We start from the raw sequence: 14,089 nt of genomic DNA on the forward strand, positions 1-14,089 counted from the left end.
TCACTTCGTTTCATGTTCATTCTATTTCATCGTCATTTTTTCCATATTCGAAGTTGGAAATGTTTATTCTGATTGATTTCATGTTCATCAATAGAATGATATAGGAGTTTCGGGTGGTTTTATATTGTTTGTTTGAAGGCATTTTGTTTAGATTGTATCGATTTTGGGCCGTAATTCTGAGTGAACTCCTTTCATAATCACAAGATAGGAGGCATACACATTCATAATTTAAATGAATAAACAAACATTCAATGGTGTCATTGTTCTGCTGTTCGCTTTCTTGCACGGTTATGATACATGTGCCCATCTGAATGAAGAGAAACGTGCAGATTACAGAATCAACAGATAAAGTTTGCTCGATAAAAATGGCACACAGATAATAAACAGTGTCTAATATTGAATGAGTTGCGATTTTCGAATTTCATCAAATTGTTCAAAACACACACAAACAGCAACAGCACCATCTGTACAAAACTCGCATTACACAAAAGAAAAGACGTCATTCGTGTTTGGACACGCACACAGTAACGCCTGTCGTGTCCATGTATGTTGGTGTGTGAGACACAGAATGTGAATGTAATCCATTTCGAACAAATGCACCGTGAAGTGTCAACACAGAGAGTTTTTAAAATTGTTTGACGATTTCGAATTACACATAAATAGATAATTTGTTATTATTTTTCTTTTTCTAACCAAAAATAAAACGAAATCAACGGCACGCTCAACCGATATGGTGGCATTGTTTACAAATTGTGTCACCGATTACATTTAGAAACGGTAACTAATTGATAGTAGATGTTGAAGTTGAAGGGAATTGTACATTGTCGACCGAGAGAGAAAGAAAGAGACAATACAGAATAAATACGATTTTGCATTTAGTCTGTGCGATTGTTGCATCGCCAAAATCCCAAGATCTTTTTGATTGTTTTGTTGGCTTGTGTTAGCAGATAGTTACTTTTTATTGATAGCCACCGTAAGACGAACTGGGAACAAAATTATCAAACGACAGAGAGAGCATCATGGATTCGAATAAAAGTGACACAGTTCAGACGAAAGAGCAACTTGCATCACACTATGCATTGCATGTTGCGTTGCAAACGATGAAGGAACGATGTTTGGCACTACAGCAGCGTCTAACTACCGTCGAACAGGAGAATTCCACATTACGCAAACAATGTGGACAGGATCAACCGAATCTCCGTGGCAACAATATGGACGATCGCAGCGAAATTGAAGTGTTACGCGAACAAGTGGGTGAATTGACGCGACAAAAGTATCAATTGACTGAACACATTGGAATGGTAGCGATGGAGAATCGACAATTATGGTTGCGCCTATCGAAACTCACCAAAGACAATCAATCGTTGGGTGTTTCGTTGAATAAAATCAAAACCACATTAACCGAAACTACGGCTGGCCACCAGAATTTGATCCGGTCCAAGACATTCACACAAAACTCACCGAACCCGATTCTACGGCAAAAAATGCAGATGCAAGACGGCACCAGTACACACGACAATGGCAAAGAAATGGAAGACGTTAGCTTGGAAGAGATTTCATTGAAAGACTATACAGATCAACCGAATGTACAGGGCGATCCAAATGCACCGCACACAAATACCGAATTCCAAAGTCGTGTCGTTGCCAATTCAATGGGTTTCGGTTACCTGAACGACGAAAGCATTAACACCATTTTGTCGAATGACACCAAGAAATGTATGGACAGCATGGTGGATATTAAGAAGGAGCTATTGCGGCAACAAAGTGATTTGAAAGTGGCTTTGAGCGGTCTGCGCCAAAGAAGAGGTACATTTGAACTATTTAGACATTAAATGCGAATTGACCAACAATTAATGATTTTCTCTTAATTGTTTTTGTCTGTTTTTGTTTTTTAGTGTTGGAGCTGTGTTTGAACTGCAAAAATCAGTCAATGAAAAAGGCGAATACGGCCGATAAGAATCTTGGCACCGATGAAGTGCAGGAATTTTATCAAGAGCATATCGATGGTCCAGCCACATTTCGACGTCGTCAATCGTCGGAGAATGATGCCGAAATTACGGAAATCATCGGTGATAACGCTGCATTTATCCCAATCAAACCGGACAATCAGAGTGATGCGGTCGATATTACACAACAGAAAAAAATTGCCGATTGCATGGATAAAATGTGTCCAATGTGCGGAAAAGTCTATTCAAATGTATCGTCATTCGAACTATTCCAAGACCATGTTGAATCACATTTCATCGACGACACCGATTTGGATTTAAGTGTTGAGAAGAACTTTGAATTCGTTTCGAATACGGTTGGCCAATTTTGACCAGCACCAAGTAAAATCTTTTTCTTGTACGAACTCTGATATGAACCCTCGCGTAATTGAATTGTGATTTTGATCATTTACTAGAGAACGACAGAAAAGTCTAGAACGAACTAGAAAAGAAAATCAAAATTTTGTTCGGACCAAATTTTTCGAGCAAGCTACCGAGTCTTGTTCCATTTAGTTTTTAAGTCGAACGGCATTCGTTTACACAGAATTGAGTTGTTGAGTATTTTTATGATGATGATGATGATGATGACGAAAAAAAGTGTATGTTTTCATTTCCTATACCTATATATTCTATTTTGCAAACATTTACATGAACAAATTCATTAGGCCTAGTAGAATTTAACTTGAACAAAAAAAAAATTATGTTTACTGGCAAATCAAATAAAATCAATTAATTTCAATGAATTTGTTCCTTTTTCTTTCTCTCTTTTTTAATTTTTATTTTTTGTTATCTTCGCATTTCTATGAAAAGTGGTAAACTAAAATGACACGCTCAACAAATGTGTGTGTATGTAGACAATAGCAGGTTTAACCCAAATTGGTTGGTTTGACTTCTGTTGTTTTAGCCGCCGGTTGTGTGGTTTTCTGCAATAAATTCTTACTAAACCAAGTGGGTCGTGGTTTCTCCATTTCGACAACACGTTTTCCTTCCCAAAATTCGGCCGGCTACAAATTTCCAAGCAAATAACACAAATCATTTAAACTCTCATTATAAAATGATTAGCAATTTTCTCTGATTGTTTTGTGTTATTAATGCTTACCTTATCTCTTTCGCCATCGTACAATACAACAACCTCTTTGTCGTCTGGATTCAAGCCGAGTTTTTCCTCGATTATCTGTTGCATTTGTTGTGTTTCGTCCATTACACGTTTGTAGCAGTTAGCTGAGGAATAATAACAACAACGACGATGATGACCGTCATTATATTACTCATATTTACCTATGTGACAACAGGTTTTGTTTTGTTGTTGTACGTTTTGGGAAAATACTTACGACACAGTACACCGACTTCATGATCATGACCACATTGCACACAAATGCGCAAAGTGGTTTTTGGTGTGTAAATCTTCATGACATATCTTGGATGGCCATATTTTGCCTTCAGCCGTCGTTCGATTGATTTTCGATGTTTTGGTACGGCCCATAAAATTCCATCGCCGATCAAATCCTTCAGCGAAAATGGTGTTGATGATTGCGTCTCATTGACTGCTGGCATATAATTTGGACAAGCCACTACACACATTGGTTCTATGGAATGACAGAAAAATGTGACCATTTGATAAAATATCCACACACAAAAAAAATTCAGTGAACAATTCACAACATTGAGGTTATGTTCACAACTTGTTCAAATTCTGTAGACTGTAATTTGCACAAAACACCCATGAATGCGAAATAATTTACCTGGAGGAAAGCCTCGTCCGAATATTTGCGGCAGCACATTTTCGATACGTTGAATAAAACGATTAATTTTGAGTAAAAGTGCTAAAGACATTTCTACGGCTGCAATTCCACTGTAAACTGTTCCACTGCCACACGATGGTTATGTGTGTTTACGTCAAATTTTTATCACTTGTGTATGTGCATGTGTTTGTGTCTCGGTCGGTGTGTGCGTGTGTGTGTGTGTGTGAGAGCGCGCTAAACTTCAAACCATACACGACCAATTAAATGTAATGGTAATTAAAATTTTCTTTAATTGAATAGTTAAAAAGAGATTTCGCAGAAATGTGGTTGCAAACGAGTTTTCGCTTTTTTCCTTTGAACCGAACGGCTCGGCACAGGTCGATTATTCGTTAGCAATATGTACCGCAGACGGTATTTTCGTTTGCATTGACAGCGTGATCATATGGGCGTGAGCGTGACAGGGCTCGAACATTAACAGAAAAAAAAGAAGAACAGACAACGTTGTTGTTGCTCACTTCTCTTTGGCATGAAATTTGACAGTGACATTTAATCAGTTGCCGAACACATGACAATACAACGATGAATAGGTTTAAGAAAAAAGGCAAGAGGAAAAATAGTGGGAAAGAGAGAATGCAACCATAAGAAGTAGAGGTATAATACCTAATCGACAGAAAAAAGAGCTCTCGTAACCAGCCGAAAAGACGAGAGAAGGTGTAGAGGAGAGAAGACGACAAAGAAGAAAAGAGAGAAAAAATTGTGTGTATACTATACTGTTGTTGTTGTTTTTTTTTCGTGTCTTCGGTCCGTATCGCGGGGCCGCCGCTATTTTTCTTCTTGTGCACACACACACATGGTGTGTGTTCGGTTCCCTTGTGCATTTTCGTTGGCATAGCTGAAAGCTCTCTCAGCCGTTTTTGCCGCTGATATTGCTGGACGACGACGGAGTTGGTAGTAGGGAAAAACAAAGTGTTTAATGGTAGGGTCATAGAGAGACGGTGGTGTTTTTGGTCTTGTCACTTCGGAGTGCTCCTCAGTGTGTCTAGTAAATTGTTATCGTCAGAACGGATCACAACAGTTTTTTTTGACTATGGCGTGTATAAGTTTGAATCGGGTATGTACCCGTGTGGTGCAAGATAAATTATATCAGTTACTCGTTAACAAAAATCAAAATACAATTTATCGACAAACTCGGAATTTCAATAACGCCACCACTGGAACTATCAATCTTACAAAACGGAACCACTTTCATGAAATCGGATTCAATTCGCTCGCAAGAAATTTAGCTGGCTCGTTACAGGTAAATATTTCCACATCACAAACCCAGAAAAAAAACGAAAAAAACAAAAACAAAACGAATCTCTCAGAAAAAAAAACAAAAATCAAAACAAATTTCCAACGAAAAAATTCACATTTCGATTGATTGGCTAAAAAATAAACCCAATAAATCGAAGTTGCTCTTGAATGGAATAAATGATGAGATTAGATTCACTTGTTTATCATTAAGCTATTATAGCAAAATATTTCAGGTGTTAAGTACAGTCTTCACTTCATTTAAGAAGCTTGCATGATTTTTTTTTTTGTTCAAATTTTCATCACACATCATTAAATGCCAACAAGTGAGATTACATAATTTAAAAATACGACATCGAATCCAAATGAAATGTGTCACATGAAGGATAACAAAACCAAACAGAATAAACGCGAAAAATTTGCTCCCAAAATAGCTGAACATCTTCACATAATTTTTTTTTTGTTCAACAATCAGATGATTGATAAGAAGAAAGCAAAAGAAATGTCGAATATCAAATGATAAAGTGAATTCAATAAATAAATACATACATGTCAATTGGTGTAAATAAAACAGTATTCAAACGAAAATTGACCGACGAACTTAAAAATCCGTTGAGTACTTTTTTTCTATCCAATGAGAGAAAGAGAGAACGATGCAATCGAGAAACAAGAACGAAAACAACGAATAAAAACAAATAATAAAAAGTGTGGTTTTTTGTTATTTATAAAAAACAAAACGATAAAATTGCACATCTTTGCGATTGGAAAAAAAAGAAAAAAACGGAAAATTGGACAATTTGTGATTGTATGATATGTTTTGTGTGATTTTCATTTGAAAATAGCGCATAAATTGTGAAATACATTGCTCACTTACGTTCAATTATACATAACATACAGCAATTCTAGCGAGATGTTATGCAAAGAATTTGACAGAAACAAACCGAAAGAGAAAAGATAGAGAGAGTGAAATGGAAAATCTCAATACAAGTCTTACGTACATTTTGACACTGTTCTTAACCTCAAATCGTCGTTTTATTTACTATAACACTTCTGCTGCTGCTGCTGATAAGAATTTCACGCGACGATTAAGTGTCAGTGTGCAGTCAAAATGCACGAACATTCGTAGAAAACAACAACAACAACAACAGCAGCAATAGCACATCAGCAGCGTGTATTGAGAAGGACGAATTTCAAATTCAAGCACAGGGTTGAACAAATCCGTCGGAAACCGTTATATTTCCAATTGGAATTTGGAGCGCAGCCAGCGAAATGAAAGCGAATGCAAATTTTTTTCTTCTCTGTTTCATTCAAAACAAATCAACGTAACGGTTTGAATCATGAAACAACAACAAAATCAGCCGCGAATAAAAAAAAACATTGCCCCGAAATATTGTGTGAACCGATAATTAAGTGGAAAAAGAAATCGAAATTCAGACTCCACGATTGCCGTTGGGTGACAGAAAAGTATCAGCAGCGGCGGAAACAACAACAACAACAACAACATAAATTCAAAATATTTATTATCCAATCATTTTGGGTATGCATTTACACATTTTGGTGTGTGTGCGTGTTGTTTTTTCTTCTTCTCTCGCTCGCTCGCTTCCATCAAGTTGCCAAGTTTGTTTTGGCGTTTCCGCACACATTCGTACGTCGATTAGGCGATTCAGTAGCTTGCGCTTTCATTCTGAATGGAATTTGTTGAGGCGAAGAAGAAAACGGTTTCGTTTGTGCTGTTGCTGGTCGTCACCATAGCCGCCGTTGTCGCCGATGTTGTTGTTTTGTTGTCGTTGATATTATTTTTTTTTCTGTGTTTTACTCGCTTCTAAAAATCCACACGATTTTGTCCATGTTGATCAATTGACTTGAAGTGAAGAGAAAAAAAAAATCCATTCCGCACCTGAAAAGCGACTATGCACGATCATAAGTTGAAAATTAAGAGAGAAAAAAATTATATATATATATATAAACGAAATAAAACAACAAAATACATTGGAGTCAATACTAAATAGAGATAAATGTGCACGTATTTTATACGTACGTATATGATGATTTGAAAGCGGATTCTGTACATGTGTTGTTGTGGCGCGTTCATTCACTATACAAAACACAACTTCTCTCTGCTGCTGCTGTTGTTGCTGTTGTTGTTGTTGTTGTTGTCGCCGCCGCTGCTGCTGGTGCTATTGCCTTTATTGTTTTTGTTGTACGTAATGCAATGCGTTGTGTGTGCTGTTTTTTTTTTCTTTCATTCTTTCATAAATTTTTTTTTTTCATTTCTTATTTACAGTTTAAGTTTTTCTTCTTCTTCTTTTTCTCCGGCTCACTCTCTTTTTGGCATATCTCGATGGTATTCCGACCCATTGCTCATATATGCATGATGGTCTCTCTTGAGTTCGGCATATGTGTGTACATATACACATGTGTGTTGGCCATACGATTTGATCTGAATGTGGTTGTGATGTTGTCGATGATGCTTATTGAATCTTTAATCTTGAAAAATACAACTTTCGAATTTATTTAATTGCTGAAATCACAAAATGTTTCAGCAGGAATAAAAAGAAGAAGAAGAAGAAGAAGAAAAAAAATTATAAACTACACGAAGAAAAATTGATGAAAAACGGATCGGCAAAGTGAAGAAGAAGAAATACAAACAAACGCACACACACACACACCCAAGTACATGCGAAAAACCAAGATTGAGCATAACTAAAAAAAATTGTTCAAAATTTTATAAATCGGCTGATATTAACGAATTTTCAATTTCATAAGCCATGCGCTTAAATTGAGCCGCCTCTCGCGCGCGCTCTCTTCATGGGAAACGAAAATTCGTTAAAACAATTATTTAAATTATGGCTCGTTGCATTCTTGGCTCTCTTTTTTTCTCTTCGCCCCGTTGTTTTAACACATAACCAACGAACAGAAAATGCCGACATCTGATAAAAATTATGATGGATGTTTACCATAATATATCGGCATTTGAATGCAATGCCAAGCAATTCAGTTTGCGAGTGTGTAATAAGTGTGCTACAGATGATATGAGCAAAGTTTTATCGCAATTGTCGGCTGTGCATAAAAAAGAAAACCAAAAAAAAAAACCAAATCGTTTCTAACGCTCAATTTGGTCAAATATAAATTGCCGTTGCAAATGGCCAAAATCTCGCAAACATTTGCTAATTGATACAATTTCAAAGAAATGTATGTTCGCACAAGGACATGATAATAAAACAGGTACACTCATCCCAGAACATGGTCACAATTGAAATGACGATGAAATATTTTTCACGTGTATTCCATATCTATTGCACATACTTGTCGATTGCATATCTCGGCCAAATGGCCACCATTTTCTTGATGTTACTACCATGGATTGAGTACCGCAAATAATTCGGCCAAAGTGATTTGATAATATCTCACTTTTTGCTCTCAATTCGTGTTTGTTTTTGCGAAAACCAAAAGGAGAGAAGCGAAGAAGAAAACAGATGAATAATTCAGAGAGAGAGAGAGAGAGAGAAAAAGCAACAACAAAATCTCACTCGTCTACCGCACAACAAAACATTGTACGAGATTTTATTTTCGCCGACACAAAAAAGTGGCACACACATTCTGCGTTCCGTTCATACCATAATTTATTGATTAAGCGTGAGCATTTTTTGAGGGCTGAGAGCAATTTTAATATGAAGTATAATATATTGTGATCTGTGTGGCGGTCCACCAAACAGCGCTACACACACATACACACCGAGAGAGAGAGAGAGAGAGAGAGAGAGAGAGAGAGCGAGATCCAAAAGGTGTGCGCACATGCATGCGCGAATGGGAAAGAAAAATCACCAAAAGATCACTTGCGTATTAAATGTCGTTAAGACAAACAACAAATAAAAGATTTACTACTTTCACTGATAATTTAAATATTAAACAGATATCTTTTTCTTCTTTCCTTTTTTTGCTCTTTCTCTTTCCGATCCGCGTGTGAGTTATGTACACCAGAATGTTGGTGAAATATATGTGGAAGATATTTATATAGATATCTATATAAAATAATTTTTGTAACACAAACCACTCGAGGTGTGACAGGCAAGGTGCACAGAAATGTGGAAATATAGAGATGCAAGCGTGTGTGTGTGTTTGTTTAGTACATGAGCCGTTTGTTTTGATTTTGTTTTGATGGGTTTTGTTGTTGGCGCGGCCGACGCTGCCGTTGCTGCTGCTGTTTGAATTGATAGTAGTAAAATAGTGATAGTGATAGTGATTGTATGTTATTCGCTTTGGTCGTAGTAAAATAATATCCAAAGCGCTTGCTGGTACTATGCACAGCCGATGAATATATAACGTTTGCGCCTCGCACTAGGTGCTTCATGGTTTATTTATTCGTTTGCTATGATAACGAAACGGGAAAAAATGTTTTCAAACCGAGAGAGAGAGAGAGAGAGAGAGAGAGAAAAAGCTCGATCAATTCACACGAAACGAAAACATGAATTTAAGCGATATCGATGATCGACGAAATAAAGTCCGTCTCAAGAAAAGCATGCATACAAAGAGAGACAGTCAGGCTTCACCTGAGTTCGATGTGTGTTTCCAAGGAGACAATATTTTTTTTTAGAAATCCGCTTTTTCTATGTAAATATATGAAAAATATATTGAAATCAAAACTATTCAACAATTTAAAAAATAGAAGAAATAGAAAAAAACTCGAAAAAGATCAATTCAGTTGATTCATAATATGTATATGACTAGTGATCAATATTCATGAGCCATGATGAAACATGGACACAAAATGCTCATCATTTGTCTATGAGAGTGCGCAAACGGGCGTTTGATGTTATGCTGTTCGATTCTCTTTCTCTTTTCGCTTGCATTGATTGATTTAAATCTCTCTTTTTCCCGATGACTTTTCGGATTTCAAAACACTATGCTCAATCTTTCTTTCGCTCTCTGCCCATAACATACACTTCTTCTTTGATCAGTCAATATAATTTTGGGTGAACAATCGATTTCGTTTTACAACAAACGCTCCTCCGGGTCATATTCGCGCACAGTTCGTCGAATTCCAAGCCAAACAGTTCGTCGTATGTTGTTGATTGTTGTTGTTGTTTTTTCCTTCTTCCATCAGGTATTTTTTTTAAAAATATATCTCTTTTACCAAATCAACAAAATAAATCGAATATCGTTTATGTGGAAAATCGAAAACAAAAAAAATTACACAGCAAAAATTATTGACCATACACATGAGCGAGAAACAAAGAGCAAAAGAAAGAAAAAGCAGAAGAGAAAAAAAAAATCAACACACAACAAATGGACTAACGATATTTCTATATCGATTCCGTATCCGTAATCATAAATGCTTTTCGATTTCATTACTATTCAGTAGAAGAAGAAGGTGAAGTCAAAACAGACACACACCCAATACATACGAGGAGACAAGAAAAATTATTATACAGTCAAGCTGGCAAAGCAAAAGCCATGCCAAACCAAGCAACAACCACAAGCATACACTCAATTTCGCTTTCGTTTGCATACAAACACAGAACAAGCTCTCGTTTCGTTATACACAATAACAGCAATCAGGTTCACTGATGGCTTGAATGCGCCACAAATGGAGAGAAAGAGTCCAACGAATGAGTAGTCAGTTGAAAGACTCAAAAAAAAATTGAAAGTAATAGATAGCTTACATTATGTATTGTAATGCGAAGAGCATTATGCTGCACACTTTTATTTCGTTGATTTCTTCTTCTTCGTTGTCGTCGTCGTCATTTTTTTCTTCTATGTACCTATGCAAGTAATGTTATGAAGCATGACACTTTACAAGCAGCCCGAATCCCAAGCTCACGGCCAAACGATTTTATGATTATGTCGTTTGAGAAAATGAATTCTTAATCTCTTGCTTATGATTACAAAATATATTATGTTCCGAGGAAAGATTGCAAGACTTGCACCCGTTAACAGTTTCACCATTGACCAAATGACCATTTCAAAATTGAAAATTGATAAACCGAAGCAAAAAATAATTTGTTTCAAAAATTATCCACAGCCATCTTAATGACGCATAATGTGAAGATGTAACGGTAATTTTTAATTTGATGGTTTCGAACCGAGAAAGATAGAGAGAGAGAGAGAGAGAGAGAGAGAGAGAAAATGTGAAGCGAAAAGAAGAAGAGCTGATTAAACCGCAAATAAAATCAAAGCACGCTTTAATCATTCCAAGCATATTGATTGTTAACGTACGGGCTCGAATAGAAAAGCCACATCGCGCATTTGGGTAAACAAATCACAACACGGAGCAAAATTCACTGAAGAAAATGAAACTATTGGATGATCAAAGTAGTGAAACAAAGCGAAAATTTACGAAGCAACAAACAAAATCAACATAAAAGCAATGGAATCCAAATTACGGAATTTCTTGTTTTTATGATGTTCCGGCTTGTTGTTTTGCATGAAAAGTAGCCGAAACTTTTGCATGGCACCACAGAAACATGCTACGGAATAGTTGTATTGAAAATATCAAATGTTCTATTCTTTAGTATCGAACAATCATTTACATTTTATAACCGTGCCTGCTGAGGATCGCGACGAATTTAAAATTTGGCTCAGAGCATACATCATATCAAATAAACCTGACTTCTCTTGAATAGCAATAACAGAAATGAACTAGAAGAGACAAATCCGGTCGACTACACCGAATTATATTGTAGTTTTCGTAAAATATTCAAAGTGTAAATGTTTGAATAGGCCGCAGCCAGCTATAATTCATAATCTTCAATGAAAACTTGCTCGATCACACAAACGCGTTGACTTCGGCTGATATTTGGGTTTTTCTTTTATTTTTTTGTGTTGCATTTAACAAATGGACAATTATTGAAAATTGCCCAGTAAAACCTCAAGTTGATGTTCTTCTTACGTTTCACCATCAATTCGATATTTGAATGTGTTTGAACGCCATAGATACACATGCATCGGTATGACCAACAGACCATGATCTCGGGCGTCAATCTGTTTTATTTATCATTTTCGGATACACCTGATTCATTGAATTGGATTGGTTTGCACTGTGTGCTGTGTGTACTGTGGATATGAACACGGTCCGCTATTGTGGTCCAGTACATGGGCTGTGTAAACGAAATGAACATAAAAACAGATATAGTGCCCACCGAACGTTGTGGTGTAAAGACAAGTGTTTACATACATACGTGTGTGTAATCTGTATGACAAATAGCACTTCTGCGTACACACACATAATTGCAAGGACACTTTCTCTTGAAAAATGTTTCGAGCATTTTGTACAGCAAACGCTTGCAAAACCGTTCATCATTGTAACTTGTTTTGGTCAAATCTCATGGGCAGTGCTTTCCTCAAATTGTTGTTGCTGTTACCGTCGCAAACCGCCGCCACCGTCATTGTCGTTGTCGTCGTCGTCGTCGTCACATTGCCGCTGGTGTTGCGGCATTTTCTTCTTCTTCTTTTTCTGGTTATTGTTGCTGTGAATCACTGTGAGCAATCCAAATAAGGTACCTACTCGGATGTGGCTATTAGATAAAGAAAAAGTAAACAGTCACACGCATTCATCGGCACAAATCGCGGCCATCAATATTATTGCAATATATTTTCCAAAAATGTGGAAAAAAAATATTATGATTACACACGGAAAAAAGCGACTATATTCTGCGTCATCCCATTTGGTTATGTAATTACATCATACATTTAATGTTTATCTTTGATTGGGCCATATCAAATGAGCAAACAGACCAAATGAAGAAAAAAGCATTGAAGAAAAGTGAAGAGAGAGAGAGAGAGAGAGAGAGAGAGAGAGAGAGAGAGAGAGAGATAGAGAGAGATGGAGTGAAAAAACTGCCCAACGCCAAAATTCAAATTGCGATAATCATAAAAACAAATTGAATTTCAGTTTCTCTCTCACTTGACGTTGTCACAATGGATTCATTTGCCCGCAAAACATTCAAGTTTAAAATATGAGAGTGTGGATGGTTCGGCTTCAGGCGAATGCCGATTCAGACAATGTGTTTCTTGTTCTTAATTGAACAAGCCAGACTGAATGTGAACACTTCCGCATCGCTTGCGGTTTTTCGGTTTCTGGTCTTCGGAGAACGGGGAATTAGATGCAGCCATCAATGTCGAAATATGATTCATTCCACCGGTTTGCATATTTTATGTACATATTGCGCATGAAAGGGGAACACAGCACACGAACAAAAAAAAAACCCTCAAACGATCAAATCGGCTGACACTTTTTTACGTGCCGCCACCGTATTGAGCCTACTAACTATGACACACTTTTAGCGCTTATTGAAATTTAAATCCACAGCGCGCGTGCGACAGAATTTGATGTGAGCTTGCTAAAGTCATGGCCAAACATGTATTCATATCTCTGTTTTAAAATCAATCAATTTGCGCGTATAAATGAACGCATAAACGTCAAGTTTTATCTTTATCATTTACACACCGAATAAAAAAGAACGTGTGAATGAATTATACAACAAATCGAAATAATTAATACGAGATTTTTATCGTTGCCGATGTTATGGTCCAGTTGCGTCTACGCACTATAGCATAGTATGAATAATTTTGCGATTTGGTTTGCGATACGCAAATCTTTTGTGATCACCTTAAATTAATAAAAAAATTCGTTGACTCCTTTCACTTTCAATAACTTGATGTGACCGAAAAAAAGCAGCGCACACACAAATACATAGCAGACCTACACACAAATACTGCGGAAGCAGCACCAGCAGCTGGAAAAAAGCGGCAAAAAAAATAGCCATTCATATCGATATTTATCGTATCCTATTGTTTGCTATTCGATGTAATTATGGTCATAGTCGGCAAATCAAATGCAATGAAACGGCTCGAAAGTTTGAGTTTCATCGACAGAAAACAACACACACACACAGAGAGAGAGAGAGAGAGAGAGAGAGAGAATTTGACCATTTGAAACACTGGCAATATACGCATTGGTTGCGTTATGACGCAATAATTAATAGTCATTGGAGTGGCTTGTTACAAGATGCAAGCATGTACTGAGATCCGGAAAATGTGTGCTCCCGCAAACGCGCACGCACACGCGCTTCT

The 14,089-nt window shown here is 36.8% G+C and overlaps 3 protein-coding genes across 4 annotated transcripts in view; 2 read left to right on the plus strand and 1 right to left on the minus strand.

Moving 5' to 3' along the window:
* Positions 1 to 558: 558 nt before the first annotated feature.
* LOC129577878 (protein spindle-F) lies at positions 559 to 2,728 on the plus strand. Of its 2 annotated transcripts, none has more exons than XM_055465654.1 (3): positions 559 to 777; positions 969 to 1,806; positions 1,896 to 2,728. In XM_055465654.1, the coding sequence occupies exons 2-3, from the start codon at positions 1,020 to 1,022 to the stop codon at positions 2,315 to 2,317; spliced, it is 1,209 nt and encodes a 402-aa protein (XP_055321629.1). In that variant the 5' UTR covers positions 559 to 777; positions 969 to 1,019; the 3' UTR covers positions 2,318 to 2,728. The 2 variants fall into 2 exon arrangements, with proteins under 2 accessions (XP_055321629.1, XP_055321628.1); XM_055465653.1 differs by having other exon boundaries at positions 570 to 777; positions 948 to 1,806.
* LOC129577879 (39S ribosomal protein L32, mitochondrial) lies at positions 2,715 to 4,308 on the minus strand. The gene is made up of 4 exons (XM_055465655.1): positions 3,728 to 4,308; positions 3,317 to 3,571; positions 3,085 to 3,206; positions 2,715 to 2,989 (listed from the first exon to the last, which is right to left on the minus strand). The coding sequence occupies exons 1-4, from the start codon at positions 3,816 to 3,818 to the stop codon at positions 2,852 to 2,854; spliced, it is 606 nt and encodes a 201-aa protein (XP_055321630.1). The 5' UTR covers positions 3,819 to 4,308; the 3' UTR covers positions 2,715 to 2,851.
* A 506-nt stretch (positions 4,309 to 4,814) lies between these two features.
* The window catches only part of LOC129577876 (all trans-polyprenyl-diphosphate synthase PDSS1), a 46,772-nt gene continuing 37,497 nt past the window's right edge, over positions 4,815 to 14,089 (plus strand). Inside the window, exon 1 of the mRNA XM_055465652.1 lies at positions 4,815 to 5,024. Within this exon, the coding sequence (XP_055321627.1) occupies positions 4,815 to 5,024 (210 nt within the window). The remainder of the gene's footprint in view (positions 5,025 to 14,089) is intronic.

The sequence above is a fragment of the Sitodiplosis mosellana genome, unplaced genomic scaffold (assembly GCF_009176505.1).
Source record: "Sitodiplosis mosellana isolate CC-2019 unplaced genomic scaffold, AAFC_SMos_1.0 Smas_scaffold_6226, whole genome shotgun sequence".
NCBI lineage: Eukaryota > Metazoa > Arthropoda > Insecta > Diptera > Cecidomyiidae > Sitodiplosis > Sitodiplosis mosellana.

What these genes read in the sequence shown, in the direction of transcription:
- LOC129577879 (XM_055465655.1), bottom strand. Translation starts at nt 3,818, where the DNA reads ATGTCTTTAGCACTTTTACTCAAAATTAATCGTTTTATTCAACGTATC. An exon ending in TGAAGTCGGTGTACTGTGTC is followed by an intron (nt 3,207 to 3,316) that starts GTAAGTATTTTC and finishes ATTATTCCTCAG; the next exon opens with CTAACTGCTACAAACGTGTA. An exon ending in ACGATGGCGAAAGAGATAAG is followed by an intron (nt 2,990 to 3,084) that starts GTAAGCATTAAT and finishes GGAAATTTGTAG; the next exon opens with CCGGCCGAATTTTGGGAAGG.
- LOC129577878 (XM_055465654.1), top strand. Translation starts at nt 1,020, where the DNA reads ATGGATTCGAATAAAAGTGACACAGTTCAGACGAAAGAGCAACTTGCA. An exon ending in CGGTCTGCGCCAAAGAAGAG is followed by an intron (nt 1,807 to 1,895) that starts GTACATTTGAAC and finishes TTTGTTTTTTAG; the next exon opens with TGTTGGAGCTGTGTTTGAAC.